Here is a 19,569-nt window from a genome sequence, read left to right on the forward strand (position 1 = left end):
GGTGTGTGTGTGTGTGTGCGTGCGTGTGTGCGTGTGTGTGTGTGTGTGTGTGTGTGTGTGTGTGCGTGTGATGTTTTGATGCCAACAATACATGTTTGTACTGTTCATTTGAGGAGGGGCTTAATGTGGCAGTCAGTGGTGCATGACCAGTTCTAATCCTTTCCTCCAACCATCACTTTGTCTCTAATCTGATCTCATCAGTTTGTGCTATTCTAATCTACTTTTTGAAAGCTTATCAAACTAATCGTTATAAACAGTGACAGTGCAGGAGGGATGACCGGAATGTTACGTGTTTGTGACTCAGCTGTTTATATCGCAACATCAGCCACAATTAGATCAGCAGGTTGAAGTTTCTCCCATATCAGCTTTCTTTGAACCGGTTAGGGCTGTTTGTTTGCATGAGTGATAAGATTTTGAACAACAAAAGGCAAAATTACCCAGAAAAGAGCACGGAGAACCAGAATGATTGAAACTATTTGAGGTAGCTGTGTGAGTCAAAGAGATGGCCCATTTCAAGCCCCGTAAATCAGGTTTGGCTCTCTGTTTAATTTACTTGCAAATTAATGCACCACGCCATGTCGTGTAAGGAAATAAATATTCATGAAGTTAACTAAGAAAAGGGCAAGGACGTATCACAGACACTACCGGGCTGGCCACTCGAATAAACGTCGAATTGGTATTTTAAAGGTACATTAAATTTCTCAAGCTTCATGGATTATGCAGAAGGAAGGAGTCATTCTCCCTGCCCCTGCTTTCTCCTCACAACACCCCCACTGTGTTTCTGTTTATACTGGCTGTGTCAGGTCATGATATTATACAATTAAATACTTTAAATACTTCTGACATAGACAGTCTAATAAGAGAAAAAATACAGCAAGCTAATATTGATGCACAGCAGCACATTCATTACACTGATATTGTGCTATTTTGCTTGCACCGTGTGTAACAGTTTGTTACCTGTGTGACATGCAAGAAAGCATTTGCCTGCTAGAAACTGCCTCACAAAAGTATTCACGTTCTTTGAATTTTTCAGATTTTGTTGCAATCACAAACACGAATGTCTGACTGTGAAACATATGTGTGTGCTTTAGACAAAACAAATCTGTGGAGAATAGCATATAGTCATCCCTCTTTATTCTCAAACCTAATTAGTGAATGCGGTCCAACATTTCAGCCTAGACGCAAAGAATAAAACATTACCACTACACATCTACCTGGACACGCTGTCTACTCTGTCAAACATGGTGGAGGCAACATAATGCTGTGGGAATGCAGATTGGACTACATGGGGAGCTGAAGGAAACTCAAAACAAGGCAAAGTTGGTAGAAATCATGTCAAAAGCTGCAAAAGACTCGACTGAGGTTCACCAAACAAATGGAAAACCTGCAACATTCAGCCAGAGTCCCAATGAAATTGTTTAGAGATCAAAGCGTATCTCTGTTTTAGACTGAGCAATCCAAAACCCACAGCCAAACCAAATCGAGAATCGTTAGCAGCTCTTGAAAAATGCTATCTTCAATAGCAGAACAGTTTAATTTAAAAAATAAAAAATCATGCAGGCCTGCTGTTTTTCTTTCACTTGCTGTGCACCACTTTGTTGTCTAGCTAGTAAAATTACAATAAAATATGTTTTTGATTGAAATATGAAAAAAATGCAAAAAATGTCAAAGGGTATGAATACTTCTGCAAGACACTTTGAAATTTGCTACTTAAATTTCACAGAACAAATGACCAAGACACCCCTAAATTTACAAATATAGAGGTAAGAATGAAAAAGAGTTAAGATCAGGGAATAGGTGGACTAATTAACCTGCACAGTGCCTCGCCAAGGACACTCAGAGGCTGAGCCAGCACCTTGGATGTACAGTAAATGATGATGATCTACACTGAAGAAAATGTCACAATCACAGGATATAATACTGTTCAAAATGATGTCTATTATGGCTTGGTTTTGTTCACACCTTTAGTGAAAACAGACATGAAAACGAATCCCTATTTTATCACGGTTCCCTCTGCTTCCTGTGTTTGACCTGCATTCAAACTGTTAGGACACAGTGTACTACTTGCTTTCGTCAGTGAAACAGCACCATCCTTCTGCTGAGCAGGATGAGCTGCGTCTCTCTTTCTCTCTCCCTCCCCACAGGAAGTCGGGCTGGCTGACAGACTTCTGCCTCTCTCAGGCTGCATGACTAGCAGAGCACACCAAGCTGGCTCCTGCATTTCATCGTGACGCACGCCGTCAGCTGGTGACGCAGTGAATAGGGGAGAGTTATTTTTTGCGTCATTTTTGGCTTGACCATGTATGGGTGTTTTTTTCTTTTTTTTTCTTTTTTTTAAGTTGCACGCAGTAATTTTGGTTTGATGTTGAATACGTGAATTGGGCTTGAGCCTTTTTTACCCTGCCTTTTTGTGCAGATGGACACGGCCTGTCTCTGAGCAGCTCCAGGCAAACACAAATATGCAGAAGGTTAACAGGTTATGTTAAACAGCAAAACACATTTCATGAGTTCCTGCAATAGTTGGAGTGGAAGGGAAAATAACATAGAGTTTCATAAATTTCTGACCAAGTGCCAGCATCTCAGTACCAGTAAGTTATTATATAAAATGTATAATAATTTTTAAAAGTGAATACATATGAATGGGATTTTTTGTAAATAAAATTGTATTAATATTTATTCTGTAAATACTAATTTGGCTTACTTAAAAACAAAATAATGTAAAAAAACAAAACAAAACATAATTTATAATGTAAGAAAAATATTCTGATTATAATTGTTAGATATTTATTATCTTGAAGCAAAATATTAAATACTGTTACCATGTTACTATTTCCAAATAATACGTTCCAATATTGTCTGCCAATAGTTTTTCATCCTTAATGTTAATATTAATATATCATTTAAAATAACATATAAAACATAACTAATTATGAAAGTAAATTCAAAACTAAAACTGAAATAAAAAGTAACTAACTAGCTGGTTACAAAATAAATTGTCTTTACTTTGTAAAATGCAACATAATGGCACAAATACTTAAATATCAAAGAAAAAGGCGCATGTTGGCTAATCAATCCAGATTCATAATGTTGGTGTTTTGTTTCTACAAGGTTGTTTACAAAATAACTTAATATTTAATTGATCTTTGTCTAATTCATAGTCTTGATCTTTTATTTTGCGAATATACTATCATTACAAAAATTATAATATGAAAAAAGTGTATCAGTCGGTGTTTTATAACCCACCCAAAGATTTATACAACAAGATCTTATAAAAAAAAAAAAAAAGGATCATGGGAGTAGAGGCTATAAATAAAGCTACGCTGCTGTGTGACTACGCGTAAATGAGTCGGAAGAGGGCAGAGTGATAGTAGGAGGGCTTTCTCCTCCTCCTCTCTCTCCAGCATTCATCCCGTTTCCACCAATGAGCACAATGAGCTCAGGGCGCGCCGCCCACTGCCGGTGTGTGTGTGTGTGTATGTGTGTGAGTGAGTGAGTGAGTGAGTGAGTTTTTTCTCCTTCGCTTTTCCCTTCCTTTTTTTAAGCCAAAGCTGGATGTGTAGATCGTCACATGTTGTTTCCTCTCTTCAGTCTGAACATCAGCCGGCATGTGTTATTTATTGCTTGGCTGCGGGAGAAGACGAGCGCAACATACGGCTCTGGAAATAGAGGATTAAAAATAAAGCGCGGAGTTTTTTTTTCTTCTTCTTCTTCTTCAAGCGACTCCTGGAAATTCAGGCGCTGCGGTCTGGTCTGGACTAGAGGAACACAAGAATGGCGAGTCCGCCAACCACGGGCGGTCAGGCGCTGATGACCAGCACTAGTAATACAAACGCCAATAACAGCGCGAAAAAATGTGGATACCTGAAGAAGCAGAAACACGGACACAAGCGTTTTTTCGTTTTAAAGGAGCCGTGTGAAGGATTCCCTGCCCGGCTGGAGTACTACGAGAACGAGAAGAAATGGAGAAACAAGTCCGCGGCTAAGAGAGTTGTTCCCCTGGACTGCTGCCTCAACGTCAGCAAGAGAGCGGACGCGAAACACAAGTATCTCATTGCTCTTTACACCAAGGACGAGTATTTTGCCGTGGCGGCGGAAAACGAGCAGGAACAGGAGAACTGGTACCGGGCGCTGACGGACCTAATGGCCGAGGGGAAAGTGTGTGACGGCTCGGCGTCCAACTCTGCGTCTTCACTGGTTGGCTTCGACGAGACGAGTTACGGTGTAATAACGCCGGTGGCCGCCGCCTACAAGGAGGTATGGCAGGTTAACCTCAAATCCAGGGGACTGGGACAGAGTAGGAATCTGACCGGTGTGTACAGGCTCTGTCTCTCCAGCCGAATGATCAGCTTCGTTAAGCTCAACTCGGAGGTCGCCTCTGTCGTACTACAGCTGATGAACATCCGAAGGTGCGGCCATTCCGACAGCTTTTTCTTCATTGAGGTGGGTCGATCTGCAGCCATCGGTCCAGGGGAACTGTGGATGCAAGCTGATGACTCAGTAGTGGCTCAGAATATCCACGAAACTATCCTAGAGGCCATGAAAGCCATGAAGGAGCTGTCGGAGTTCCGCCCGCGCAGCAAAAGTCAGTCATCTAGCACCAACCCCATCTCTGTGCCAACAAGGAGGCATCTGAATAATCTTCCACCGAGCCAGACCGGCCTCCCCCGGAGGTCCCGTACTGACAGCACCTGTGCCACATCTCCTGTGAGTAGTAAATGCCTGTCTTGTCGTATACGCACGGCCAGCGAGGGCGATGGCACCATGACACGCCCAATGTCTGTCACCGGGAGCCCCCTCAGCCCAGGGGTCCACAGGACCATCCTGAGCCGGTCTCACACCGTAACAGCACGCCCCTCCTTGACTTTTGAATCTTCTACTCTCCAGCATAGTAAGTCCATGTCTATGCCCCTGTCTCATTCTCCGCCTGTGGCCACCCCATGCCCAGGACATGTTTCCAACTGTGTGGACAGCAGTGTCCCCCGCCCCTCCAGCTGCAGTGCATCATTCTCAGGCTCTCCCAGTGATGCAGGCTTTATATCATGTGAAGAATATGGCTCCAGTCCTGCTGATGCACGGGACCTCAGGTTACCCCTAACCCTTCGCAGCAACACTCCTGAATCTCTGAAAGCAGACACCCCTCCCTCCAGGGATGGGAGTGAACTTGATGGCTACATGGTGATGGAGAGGCAAAATCAGAATGGTTACCGGCGGCTGTCAGAGCTGGATAAAGTGTATCGAAAGCGAACATACTCCCTCACTACCCCCCGTCAGCAGAGGCGTCCCCCTCAGGTGTCCTCAGCTTCTCTGGATGAATACACTCTCATGAGGGCCACATACACCAGTGGAAGCCGGTCTTCTTTGAGGTGTCACACGGCCTCACCTAAAGGAAGCGGGCTAGAAGATTACAGGGATGTTCACATCAGCTCTAACAGTCTCCATGGTGACAGCGGCTACATGCCAATGATGCCCGGAGTTGCACCCCAGACTCCAGGGTCCAAGGACGACCCCTACATGCCCATGAGTCCTATGTGTGTTTCTGCTCCAAAGCAGATCATCAATCCACGTTCACACTCCTGCACCGCAGGGTTGGCCCCACGCACAGACTCCCCTGGGAGTATTTCTCTGGAGGACAATGGCTACATGCCTATGTGGTGCGGACACAAGATGTCAGTGGAAAGCAGTGATGGAAAGCCAAGCAATGGAGAGTACCTGTACATGTCTCCCGTTGATGCTCTGGTTTCTCTCACACCCCCAGAGTACCTTCTCAGCCTCTCAGGAGACCCACACCCCCACCACAGACAGCCTTATTGTTACAGCTCCCTACCAAGATTAGTCAAAGGACAGTTGCAGCGAACTGGGTCTGCTGACACTGACCAGTATGTTGTAATGAGTTTACAGAGACAACGGATAGAAGAAGAGTCAAACGGTGGTCCCGTTTCACCTGGAGAATCTGGAACCGGTAGCTCCCCAGGTACGCCAACCACTCCATCTTCTCTCCCTTCTCTAAAACTGACTCGGTCAGATGGAGGAATGTTGCACCGCAGCAGGGTGTGCCGGCCCACCCGCCTGGCTCTGGAATCCCTTCGAACACTACCATGTATGAGTGAGCATCCCCTTCCCTCAGAACCTCGCAGCCCTGGAGAGTACATCAACATTGATTTTGGTAGTTCTGCCGACGTCCCACTGTTGGAGAGCTCAGAGGCTGGAAACGTAATGTGTAAAGAGGAGGGATCACTGTCTCTGTCAGACTATGCTAACATTGACATCAACTCATCGGTTCATCTCGAATCACACCAAGGAGAAGGTTCCCACCCAGCAGGGCGTCTTAACCATACATCTGAAGTCTTGATGTGCTCCAGCATGGTGAGCAACCAGCAGGACACACAGAGAGTTGAAGGGAAGGAGGATGAAAAGAGAACGGAGGGAGAGACAAAGACAATGGGACAGAAAGGGAGTCCTGTATGTGAGCCTGCTATTACCAAAAGTGACTACACTGAGATGACCTTTGGTCCCTCTGCTCCTTTATCTGTTCTCTGCACCAGTGATGCCACCCCTCTCCCCACCAGCCCCACTGCATGTGTGAAGAGACTCAGCCTTGAAAGCAGCTTAGTGGATGTGGTGCCCCCTGTGCCAGTGGATTCTTTCCTACTTGGGGCACCATCGTTATCTCTCACTGTCGTAGATCCAGACCGGGGGGCCAAGGTTATCCGGGCTGACCCTCAGGGGCGTCGACGCCATAGCTCCGAGACCTTCTCCTCCACCACCACTGTGACGCCCGTGTGCCCGTCTTTCGCCCATGATACCAAGCGGCACAGCTCCGCTTCTGTGGAGAACGTGTCCCGCTCTGTCCACAGCTCCGAGGAGCCCGGCGAGGACCACAGCAGCCCCATGTGCAGGGAAACGTCAGCTGGGTATCAAAACGGACTGAACTACATTGCCTTAAACTTGATGGAAGGGAACCTCGGCGGGGGCAGGTTAGGCGCATGCGACGAATTCCTGAGATTCAAGACGACTTGCGGCTGCAAAGGGGGTCTAAATGGGTTCAGCGCCAGCCCCTACGCCAGCCTGGGATTCAAGGAGACTACTACTGCTGTGAAAGGTGAGTGTTTGTCCTTATTGCACACGCCCTTTCATTCAGTAGGTTTTTCATTCATAAAGGGAGTGGTGTAAGGGTAGAGTAGGATCAAGATCCGCCTCAGTGAGCCAGAGATTGACTGCGCGTAACATCACTTCCTACATCTTTTGCACTTCTTCATGTTGTCACTATCTGCAGTAAAACATATATCTTCATCCGCATCAAGCTTGTTTGGCCATTTCTTCTTTACCTTGCAGATCTTTCATAACCTCATAATTGTGACTCTGTAGTGTGTTGAAAATAACCAGCACCCGGTCATCAGCTGTGTCTCTTTTTACTCCTCCACTGCTAATATAGTGATATGTAAACACAGGCTGCAGAAGTCTCACAGAAGTAAACCAGTTATTAACATGGCTGCTGGGTGTGGGCTACGATGTTTAGATAGGATTAGTCACCTACTCGTTCCACCCATCACTGAAACATCTCAAGACTGTGTGATCCTGAGGAAGCCTTTTATCTTGTTTGAAACTGCAGAGCTAGCGTGCTGGAAACAGTTTTATTTCTCTTCCCAAATAAGAGAGTCTGAATTACTATTATGAAGTAAACAAAGGATACAAATGGAGAAAATAGTGTCTATTTTGGATGCAGCACATTGTCTTTTTTGCTCCTTCATTAGTTTACTGAATTATCTAAGAACAGTCATACTTTATTGTATTCTCCCTCTGCAGCCATCTTATTTTGAAAGTGCTCCTTATGGGTTGTATTCTGTTTGGCTTGACGCTTCCATCATGTGTTTGGTGTGAATGGTTCGCTCTGAGCTCCCTCAGTGACGCAGTTTTCGACCACGTCAGTATGTCAGGAAAAAAAAAAAAAATCTAATCTAATACAGTGACGCACCACATTGCGATCCTACTGTAGAAGGATCTAGAATATGTTTTATTTAAAGTGTCTTGGGCTGTGTTTTGTAACCATGAAACGGCTAACATTTGGGAGAGGGGCAGCAGCGGTATTCCCCCCCGACCCCCATCAAAATATTACCTTTCCCCTCATTTTCTTCGGTGTTGCATCAGTGGCTTTTCGTACATGTGTAAATGGCAGGGGTTTATTTACAGAGATTGATGACCTGGCAGGGGCATGTTAGAAGTTGTTGTTTGCCTGAAAAGAAAATACAGAGAGACGGGATCGTCATGAGTCACAAAAATCCGTGTTCCTGATGGTGAAATAGTAGAGTTTAATTAGTGTTTGTGCTTTCACAACCGGGCTTGTCTCCCCTTTCTGGTCTCAGCCAAGGCTCTCGCTCTGTGAGCCGCAGCCGGCGTGGACCTCAGTGCAAGTCATCGGGTTCCCCAGAAAAACAAGTGAGTCAGTTGTTTATCAATTGTCAGGTACTGGGTTTCAGAGCTGGAATGTGGGCAGTGTGCAAAGGTTGCTGGGAGAGGTGAATGCTCACTTGTTTTTCTAACCTGGTGGGATGGACTTAGAGGAGCAGGAGGAGGAGGAGGGGGTGATGGGAGGATTCTTTTCTTTTCCCCCTCTGTGAGCAACTTCACAAACATGCCAATGAAATGTTCTTTTACAAGAACAAGCTCTGATAAACATGTTTTGTATGGGGATAGTTGACTTGAGAGAGACACACGTGCACTGTAAACGTGTACTTTCCGACCTGTTGAAAATTTTCCTGGATTGTTCAAAAATATTGAAACTCCTCCCTGTTTGGAGATGGTTTCGGGTAAATTCATCTTTTTGACCAGTTTGTCCCGTTTTTAAGACAGCCTAAGTTGTATTAGTTCTTCTCTCTATTGATTATTATTTACAGGATTTATAAAGAGATAAATAGTCATAAAGGCTTAATGTGTAATTCAGTTGAATGTTATTAGTTGAAAACTTTGTATTCCAGTCTTTTTCCATTTGTCTTGATCCTCATTTGGAGCTGTATCCCCACACAATAAATGTCCAATTGAGTGATCATTTATTGGAGTCAACTATCTTTATTATATTACAGGCATTAACATAATGAATTATGAATTGACACGTGATAAAACATCTCACAGTAGACGTCACAATTTCACATACCAAAAAGTCAGGTAGAAAAATTACCAAAAAGGTGAAATGACCTGGAAATGTGAAACTTGTTTGTTTATTGGAGCATTAATGATGGCAGAACTGCCTTGCCCCCACCTGTTGCTACACAACACATTTAGCTGAAATAAGGTGAACTACAGTTTGAGCTTTTTTACAAGAATGAGAAAGTCTGCTGTTTGCAAATGTTTCTAGTACCCTACCTTCATTCACACAATGCTATTTTAAACACTAAAATAAAGTATAACCTGCTGAATGGCTACCAGAGCAGGTAGCCTGACTAACTAGTTAATATCAGTTCGTTATTCTTACTGAGGAAAGAAGAGAGCAGCAACTTTAGCAGTTGCTTATATCTGTTACTAATAAATGTGACAGTATTATAATTAATATGTTTAACTGCAGTAGGAGTAATGATAACATTTTAAAAAAAACTTTATTGTTTTGACTACGTTTTATTGATTTATGGGACATAAAAGGCCTAGCTAGAAAGCAAACAGACAAAATAAGCAGGGGAAAATGTTAATCAGTCTTTGTCCATTTAAAGATGAGTGAGCTCTGGCATGAAAATACTAAATATTTATAAAAAATTTAAAAAAAGCCACGCCTGTTTACTACAAGTTGACAGGCTTTGCCACATTCCCCGTGTTTCCTGGGTACACTGTTGTTTGCATTCCTGCCATTCTTCACGTGCATTTGGCCATCACCTGCTGTAATCTGTCATCCCAGATCACAGAAGGAAGAAGAATTTGTTAGCACTTCCTGTCTGTCAGTGTATGGAGGAAGTTCTGCAGGTTTCAGTTGGAAACGTTACTGGCCTGTGGACAGTAGCCGCATTTCTCTTTATTTGTGTTGCAAATTTCAGACTGACTCTTTTCGACTTTTCACAAAGACGAAGCAAATTAGTCAAATTGCCATGTTATTCTTGTCATGAATAACATGGCAAGAATAACATGGCATTATTCATGTTATTCTTGAATAACATGTTATTCATGTTATTCAACATGAATAATATGTTGAATAACCTGTTATTCATGTTAACATGTTCTTTGTACCAGTGGAAAGTTTTGCGCTCTAATTCTTGCAATGAGCTAAAAACAGAGCGATCTTTTTTGGTCGAAAGTGGTAGTTAAAAATTATTACATTAGATAGGCACCAATACATGTTTCTAATTGATTCTCCCTTTATCTGCTCTGATCAGAAAAAGACAAACCAAAAATATGTTTTTTCTTGTTGATTAACTAAATATTTGATGATGATTCTCCATCTATGAATACATCAAACAATTGCCTGTACTATGATTCATTTTTTTGAATTTAATACAAAAATCACTTAAAGATAAAGGGATCTAGTCTTTAAATTCATTTGTTTTGTCAAAACAAACACCTCTATTAAGGAACCTGCAGCACATTCTCCCTCTTTTATAAGGGTTAGTTGGAAAAAAAGGTCAGAATGTCATTTTGTCAAAGAAAAGAGATGCATATCATCAGGAAAATCCTGATTGGTGAAGCCTTACCTTACACAATTACAGATTAAATTTACTGACCTTTTCTTTGCAGAATCTGAAAATTCCCTCCTACCGCAAGTTGAATAATTTTTGATGTGAACTCTTAGAGGTGTGTCCACCTTTGTTTATGCCCCACGGCTCTTTTTCAAAAGAAACTAAATCTACCTGAAGGACGCGCAAAAACATGTTTTGAAAATGTAGAGGAGGCTTTTGGCCAAATTTAGACTGCTTTGTCAGTTTTTCCTAATGCCCTGAAGTGAACTCTGATGGAAACACAGCTTTTGTCATTTACTCGTCTGGGTGTCAGATGGTGTTGTGTTGAAAGGATTATGACAAATCCACTCACTTAAATTTCTATGTTTCGGTCAGTACAGGTAAAGGAGGCCTGTCTGGTGTTTTAACACCTTCTCTTTATTCCTTTTGTTTCCCCCTTTTCTTAGACCAACAATGTTCTTCATCATCCTTCTGTCGTTTCTAACCCCCAATTTTCCAGTGTTTTTTTGTTTCCTTTTTTTTTTTTATACGCAACATTTGGTTCTTTGATTCAAAGCAGTCCTGCACGGGTGCAAACGGAGGGGGAAAACTGACTCACGCTCTCCATTTGTGGGCCCAGACTGCTCACCCATCCCCTATCCCCGAAAATACACACACCCACCAGTCACACATTCTGACTTTGTGTGCCACTACCATGTGCGTAGATATACAGCTATCAGCAGATGGTGGGTAGTGGGGGTGTGGTGGGGTCAGGGGTTTCTGCACCTGCCCCGCCAAGCAGTACTCACTGGTTATCTGGCCCCTCCGAGGAGAGTGACAATACGGCAGTGACTGGCCACCATCTGCCACCACAACAACAGAGGGAGAGGGTGTGTGTGTGTGTGTGTGCGCGTATGTGTGAGAGATAGAGGGGAGGTGGGGGGTGTGGCCAAGCAGTTTCAAGAAGCCAACCCGAAACCCTTCCCCCCTTTCTCTCCTCATGTGCGTCCTCCTCCTCCCCCATTTCTCCTCGTCGTCGCTCTTCAAGACCGTGGTTTCTGTTTTTCAGGAGCCATGTGATTCCACTCCCCCTGAGCCTTTTTATATTCACACATCCAGTCCACATGGGTGCTTGTTGTTGTTTATTGAATCTCTGATTGGGTTTTACACACAACACACCGGCAATCATTTGTGCACGTTAGAAATTGGTCCCCTCTTCTCATTTCAGCCTAATTTCCTCCATATTACTTGCGTCTCGGTTTTAGGACACAGTGTTGTGTGCATCCTCACCTGTCCCAAACACCCCCTGGCCTGCAGACTCACGTAGACAGTGTCTCTGATACATAACTCTTTGAGCAAAGTAGGGCGGGATGTTCCAGCGCAAGATCAAAACAAAGTTAACCTCACGTATCCTCAATTTAGCTTGGAGGTAAGACGGATTACATTCTCGTCAGGATTAGACATTGTTCAGTAGCTTGTTTTTCGAAAGGTGAAGCAGCGACAGTGGTTCTGTGTGTGTGATGCTAGTACGCAATCAATGTGTTCGTGCTGTACCCAAACACACGCCAGCTGAGAGGGATCTAATGTAAGGACAGCTTGCATATCTGACGTTTATGAACACGCGGCGTTCTGAAGTCACGTATGAGGACTTTCTGTTTCTGGACTGGAATTGTGCCAGTTGTTTGTTTTAGTGGAGAATGGAGCTGTCACATCCATTATCTCAGACACCTGAATTAAAATTAGAGCACATGTTGCTCTGATAATTGATTGATGGATTAGGTAATTACTCCAAGCCAAACAACTAGGTGTTGCCTCATTTCAGCTCCGAGGGTTTCTTTGGATAGCTGCAAACTAAACATCTGCCTGTATGAGATTCTGATGCCATAATTTTCTTGATTATAAAATATCTGCATTTTTTAAAAGGTTATAGAAAGCAGAAATGGCTGAAATTTTCACACTTATGTGTTAGAAGTACTTTTTTAGTTGCAGATGCATCCTTTGCTACAAAAAATATTAGATTGTTTGTTAATTTGCACGTTTGAATATTTTTCTAATATTGTACAAAAAAGGCTTACGTGGTTGAATTAAAAATCTGCAAAATGTGCCAGTCTTTTTTATCAGATTTTTATCAGACTTTTTCTGGCTTTTCAGTACAAGGACTTTGAACCAGTCAAAATGATGAACAATTATTCATAATTATGTTCAAATGTACATTAAAGTAAATGTATATTGATTTATTGACTCCTAATGATGTCAATAATTTGTTTATATGCATTTGTTGAAAGGGGAAGAAAAAGATTAAAAGTTTTCCTTATCGATTCTGTACTTTTGTGAGAGTTGGTGTGGGACAACAGCCTGTCTTGCTGTTGTTGTTTTTGTTTTGTTGGTCAGGCAGAGAAGAGGTATGGGAGGTCAGCCTATGTTTGTTTGGCCTGAGCGCTGCTGTAGATCAGGGAGGAGCTGACCAGGTTCAGGAATGTAAACAAAGCGGACCTTGTCCGTTCCTTCGTTTGCTGGCCCGATTTCAGACAGATGGCGACATAAACTGGCGATTCATCTGCAAACAGAGAGTGAAGAGCCGGAGAGGAGTCTGCTAATACATAACTGTGTCTCTGAATGGAGCAGGGGGCTAATTTTAGCCTGAGTGAACTAAATAAATAATGAACAGAGCTTGTGTGTGTCTGTGTTGGTGTGGGTGGGCAGGTACGGGGCCGGGAGCGGGGGGCAGGAGGGTGGGTTTTTTTGTAGCAGGGAGAGGTAGGGGCGTGTGTGCATGTGCTTGTAAAAAGGAGGAGGGGTAGGGGCTACTGAGTTCATCCCCCCTGCTGGATCCCCTCCTCCCAGTAACACACCCACTTTCCCAAACCTTCCAGCCTACCCCTTTCTTCGCTGCACAATCTTCTTGGGTTTGAAAAGCGCCGTGTGTGGCCGTCTTTGCAATTATTGTTCTTAGAAGGAATGAAAAACATAAAATAAACTAGATAGAAGAGGGGTGATGCATCACTTTGTTTTTAGCAGCCACACCTGGTTGTTGATCTGAGCTGGTGAGGTGATTCAATTCTCCTTCCCGGCAGATCACAGTCATTCTCACCCAAGTGCTTGCCTCTACAGGCTGCTGACTAGCCCATCCCCTCACACACATTTGGATTGGTATGGTCTCCGAGTCCCATGACCTCACTGCATTCCCGTTCCTCTCTGTCAGGTTCGTTCTGTTACTGTGGTTTTTCCACCGCTTCCCACCCCGCCATGTCTGCTTTCCTCCCTCTCCGCCAGCACAGGTGGCCTCAGGAGTAAAATCAATTATCTGGTTATTCAAACGAGCTTTTCCAGATCCATATTTTTGCATCCTGGACAACAACTCTCCCTCAAGCAACTTCCCTGTGCTCTTTTTTTTTTTCCTCTTTACAACTAACATTACTATCTATGTTCTCCTTCAAGGCAGATTATATAGAGCAGAGATGGAGAACAGAAGTGTGTGTTTGTATGTTTATGGTGGGAAGGGGTTGGAGGAAGGGTGGGAGGGGAGTATACAGGGATTCTGAATGAAAGGTTTGTTTTAGAGAATGACGATCACATCCAGCTTTGTGAAAACGGCTCTTGTTCTTCACGGCCAGGAAGAAGCAGAGGAGGCAGCGAGCGAGAGAAGAAATGCAGCCGCTATCTCTGCATGCGTGTGCGTGCTCGTGTTTGTGTCAGCCAGCCAAGACTTCCGCTCCTATCTGATAGCCTTGCATGCAAATGAAACCTCACAAACATGTACACAGGGGCATAAGGTCAGCACAGCTTTCCACTGAGAGACATGCTAGACGTCAGACACCGAGCTCTCAGGGTATTTGGAAGCACACGCGTTTGTCTGAGTGCGAGGGACAGATGAAAGTTCTGGTGAGGTAAAGCGTCGGTATTTTCCCTTCTTTTAGTCGTCAGGAGAGTCTTGTCGTGTTTGAGCTGCATAGTGTTAAATGCCTCACTGTTTTATCCCCCTGCTGCCGCTTCGGTGTTCACCGGCCGAGGAACATGCAACACAAAAGCAAAACTCCTCAACTGTTGTTTAAAGTGGGGCCATTAAGCCCTGTCTACACAAAGGAATATTTATTTTAAACTAGTTATTTATAAAAAAAAAATTAAAAAAAATGGTGGAAAACACTAGCAACTTCAAAATACGGAGGTGGAATGAAGAGATGAAATTTTGTTTACAAGCAAAATATTTTAATCGTGTTTCCTGGCACTGATTGGCTGTTCTCCCAGAGCGGAAAAAGGCGGATTGTAGATGTTAGATTCTGCAGTAAAAAAAAAAAAAAAAGCAGTTATGAGCTTTTATAGAAAGGATTTGTAGTATTTGCATATTTTAGGTTTTCCTGTTTTGTTGTCATCCTTTACCCCCACAAATACCGGGGCGTTCACTGTATAATATTCAATCCAGGTTTAACTTGATTTTTGTGCTTTTCTAAACATGGTTATATTTCCACCAAAATATTGGAAATCCTATTTCTGTTTCTCAGATTGTGTTGTAAAAATCACAGAAGAAGCATCTACCACTTTTAAATTAGCTACCAGCATTTTGTAGAAAAAAGAAACGGTGACAGAAGCAGAGGCACGTGATTGGCTAACTGATGAGGCTAAAGTTGGCATCTGTTTTTGAAGCGTCCTATAGGAGGATTCGAACATCCTCGCCTTGGTTTTGCTCTCTTTTGAGGGAATAAATACCTTCCTTCATGGAAAGTCTGAAATGTTTTTCATATCGAAAGCATGAAATAAGCAAACCGATGTGTTTTGTGAGTTTGAGGTGTTTGGATGCAGTTCCAGACAGGCTAAACGATAATATCTCCTGTCTTCGGTATTATGACGATTGAACCACCACGCTTACAATTGCTGAACGAAAGAGACGAACCAAGGGACACATCTACTAAATGATCAGTTCAATTCCCTTCAGCAGCCTGAAAGATAAACTCATATTCCAACTCTGCTTACTGCTGTCTTACTACAGAAGGCACAGGCTATTGGAGCAGGAAGTGACAGAACTTTGAGTTCATCAGGTGTGTGAGTTCAGGGCTTTTCTCATAGATGCTTTTAATTACTGTTAACAAAAAGAATGCCCCTCTAAACAAACAGAGGTTGTATTTCTGTAAAACAGCTTACCAGATCATCATCACCATAATTATTATTTTTTTTTTTACATAAATGTAAAGTTTTACACAGTCAATAAACAACACCCGAATGGTTCCAGCGTTGTTGAGGGATCTACACAGCTCCACCCAAAACACAGACCTGACATTTTCCCATTGTGGACCTTTTCTTTCATTCTCCATTAAAAATATACTGAATGGAAACATGCGTTTTTATCACAGTACGACATCTGGTTTTATAAAGTTTTGTTGTTTTTTTCCCCCTTCTTCTTCCAGAATGAAGACTGACGGGTCTTCCCGCCTCTCCTCCTCTTCTTCCTCCCCTTCCTGTGAAAGTGAAACTCCGCTGCATCCAGATGATAAGGTCACCACTGCAACAGCTGGACAGCTGACGTCCCTTAACCTCTTCGCTGCCCTCTTTGGGGGGGGGTTTGGAGACGGCCATAACCATGGAAACACAGACATTTGACCCTTGACCTAAATCCCTCCTCTCCTTTTTTCTCAGCACCCAAACATCCAGGTGCCATTGCTGCTGTAGTGCTAGACCAATAACTCCTACAGAATATGAAACTCTTAACACTAGATTGGTAACTTTATCTCATTTCCTAGGCCTTCGATCTCTTCTGCAGTACATTATTAGAGCATTTACTGTTGTACTTTATTCTATTTACAGACTTAGAATCGGATTTTATTTTGGCTTCAGCCAAGTAGTTGTCAGATTTTTCTCACCTGAAAACCTGTGAACCAAACCTGGAGAGCATGCATACCCAATTACATGCAAAGGAAAAAAAAACAAACAAAAACCTTTCATGAATACTGATAACATGTATTTATTTATTTATCTATGATGTATGTATGTATTAAATGAAAAGGGTGTGAGAATCTGCATACAGGGTTGAGCTGCAAAAATAAGACGGCATTTGTGAGCATATTTAAAAGTCAAAGGTAATGTCTACTTACACAAGAAAAAAAAAACCCTACCTCAGCACTGAGTCAAACAGTAGAAATATATATGAAATATTTATTTTCAGAGGTGAATGTTAAAATAAAATGCAAAAGAAAAGTACAAAAAAACAAAAAAAAAACATCAATCCAAAGCCTTACTCTAGCCATCAGCCTCATTCTGATGGACCCTGTTAGTTTGGACCTTTAAATACACAGTATCAAAGATTTACCTGATCATTTTCACTGACTGAATGTTTATCAGAGCCAGCCTCTCTGAGATTAAGTTCCTTATCTTGCCACATCTATAACAAAAGTGATGTATTCAAAGTCCAGAGTAATATATTTATTATGATCCACGACACGGTGTTTTCACACAGAGAGAAATAATGCCAGGAGGACCTTAGTAGCACCACAGGCGCACGCAGCAGATCTGCGTTTGCCTGTCTGAGCACAAGTCTCATTTCACCTGTGACGTCCTGCACAAGTCCTGCAGGAAACGGTGACCCCCGCCTGGACTGAGATTCTAACGTGATGACAACTTTGGAGAAAAATACCAGTTTCACTATACCAAGGCTTTTATAAAGAAACCCTATCGGAAAATATAAAACACTCATTTAAATCAAGCATGTAGAAACAATTATAATAATGCTCTCTGTCTTTTTTTTTAAATTATTTTGACAAAGAGCTAAGCAAAAGAATTTATAAGAACATAAAATGTTGGGATCATTTTCAAGGGTGTTATGTAGACTGAGATATTAGCAAGCAGGTTAATTATAGCTCCCTTTGCCAGTAAAATATTTTTACTTTAACAAGAGCAATGAACACTCCTGTTTCCACGGCACGACTGTCCTTGTTTTTGCCAACCAGAAATATTTCCAAACAGCTGAATCGGTCTTTCTCTCGTAAGCGAGGGAAAACCGTGGCACTCTTTCTTCAGCCAGCTAACCAGCAGTGGCAGTTGCTGAAAACGAAAACACGGCAGAACATGTTGACGGCTGTAAAAGTTCAACTTTTTTATTTTTTTCAAAGCCTTGATAGCGGAAACCGGACCATGCCCAGTCAGGACAGGCGTCAGGAGAACGAATGTTTGCGAGCGAGTTATACAGCCTAGGATAGTATTTTTTCCCCTCACCTGATGCCTCATTGCAGCGCTCCGTCACCAAAGCAATGTGGCGCACGAACCTCGCAGGACCACGGGGCCCCCTGCCCTTCGATTAGGCTTCTCTGTGCGGTCCTGCATTTACAAACTTTCCAGATTGTAACACAAGACACGCTGAATGTAGTACGTGCTCTGTTCTGAGCCTGGGAACGCAGGCTTCAACGAGGCAACATCCAGATGTACTCACCGGAAACCACCACACACTTACACTCGCCGAACGAAAACCAAGGGAAGCATTTTATTTATCTCAACTCACAGGTACTTTACCTTCGCCTACATACTGTAGATAGAGCGGTGTTACAGAGAATTACATCTGAGCAAATGCTGAGAAAAATTTCAGAGGTGTTAAGTTAAAGAATATGTTTGTACTGTACATAATATGTGTTTGAGTGAATTTTTTTTCTGACACAACAAAAGCACTAATTAAGTTATACAATGACCAACAAGGTTTGGCTTTTGATTTCTTTCTTTTTTTTTTTTTTTTTTACTGTCATGGGATAGTCTTGCAAAATGGATGCCACTATGAGGACATTTTCTAATGCTGTAGTTCTGGAATATAAAATAAAAGAAAAAATAGAAAGAAAAAAAAGATTAATACTTGACTATTACTTCTTGATACTTAGGTACGACACACATGGCATCTATGCAATATTTACACCTTTCGAAAAATTAGTTTACAGAGATGAACCAAATGTAGAAATAATGTTGATAATGTTTTTAAAAAAATTAAATCAAAAATGTTTGCCATTTGTACAATTTTTGTCCTCCAGTTTTGAAATGGAAAACCTTTTGACTTTTTTTTTCTCATTTTCTTTTTGCTAATGAAATATTTTTGGCGTTTTGAGCAGTGTTTTGCATTTTGGAAAATGTTTTTATTCAGCATCATAAAAAAGGTTACGACCTGGGCTTTGGCTTGCCTTGCTGTGTCTTCATTGTAAATATTTCATATCATGCACATTGTGATGCTACTAAGAAATGATAATTTAAACTTAGATTATTGCTTTAGATTGTATCGATTCTTTATAGACACATGCAATAAATGATATTTAAGAAAATTGAAGAGTGGTTTGTGTTTCTTGCTCATCTTCTCCTAAAAGATTGTTTTTATAACTCGACCTGATTCTTAAAAAAAAAGAAGAAAAACTGAGCACGCCTTGTTTTCTACGTAAGCATAACTTTAAAAATTGGGCTTAGAGCTCATCTCGCAATAGCTGCAGCATTAGCGTTGTCATTGTTTTTGTGCCTGGCTGTCCCGACCTCCAGCCATGTTGAAACAGCTAGAGGGATTTAATATCATGCTGATTCTTTGTTTGAATGACAGGCAAGGTTCCAAGTTTCTGTGCACTTATAGAGCTATTTATACTCCTTTGAACTTAATGTCCGGTGAAAACTACAAACCTCAGCATAAGTTATTAAGATTATTTTTGTGTTAAAGCCAAACCACAGTAGAACATAAACGTGGAGTGGAAGGAAAACAAAACATAGTTTCTAGTTGCATTTTATTTTATTACAAATAAAAATCTGCAAATGGTCTTAATACTTTGCAAAACTACATTTGACCCTGATTAGTTTATTGGTATGTCTCAAACAGTGTTGAACATTTAGAGATAAAAGTGACAGAAAATGCTTCCCATTCCTTTTTTGGCAATACAGCTTAAGGGTTAGCCAGATTGAGGCTAGTGCATCTGTGAACACAGATTTCTAAGTTTTG

General features: G+C 42.2%; 1 protein-coding gene across 1 annotated transcript; it reads left to right on the top strand.

Annotated features, from left to right (window-relative positions):
* Positions 1 to 3,473: 3,473 nt before the first annotated feature.
* Positions 3,474 to 18,918, top strand: irs2b (insulin receptor substrate 2b). Its single transcript, XM_008401546.2, has 2 exons — positions 3,474 to 7,099; positions 16,031 to 18,918. The coding sequence occupies exons 1-2, from the start codon at positions 3,772 to 3,774 to the stop codon at positions 16,033 to 16,035; spliced, it is 3,333 nt and encodes a 1,110-aa protein (XP_008399768.1). The 5' UTR covers positions 3,474 to 3,771; the 3' UTR covers positions 16,036 to 18,918.
* The last annotated feature ends 651 nt before the right edge of the window (positions 18,919 to 19,569 follow it).

This window comes from Poecilia reticulata, linkage group LG2, assembly GCF_000633615.1.
Source record: "Poecilia reticulata strain Guanapo linkage group LG2, Guppy_female_1.0+MT, whole genome shotgun sequence".
In the NCBI taxonomy this organism is placed as follows: Eukaryota; Metazoa; Chordata; class Actinopteri; order Cyprinodontiformes; family Poeciliidae; genus Poecilia; species Poecilia reticulata.

Excerpts from the sequence above, each read along its gene's own strand:
- irs2b (XM_008401546.2), top strand. The coding sequence starts at position 3,772 with ATGGCGAGTCCGCCAACCACGGGCGGTCAGGCGCTGATGACCAGCACT.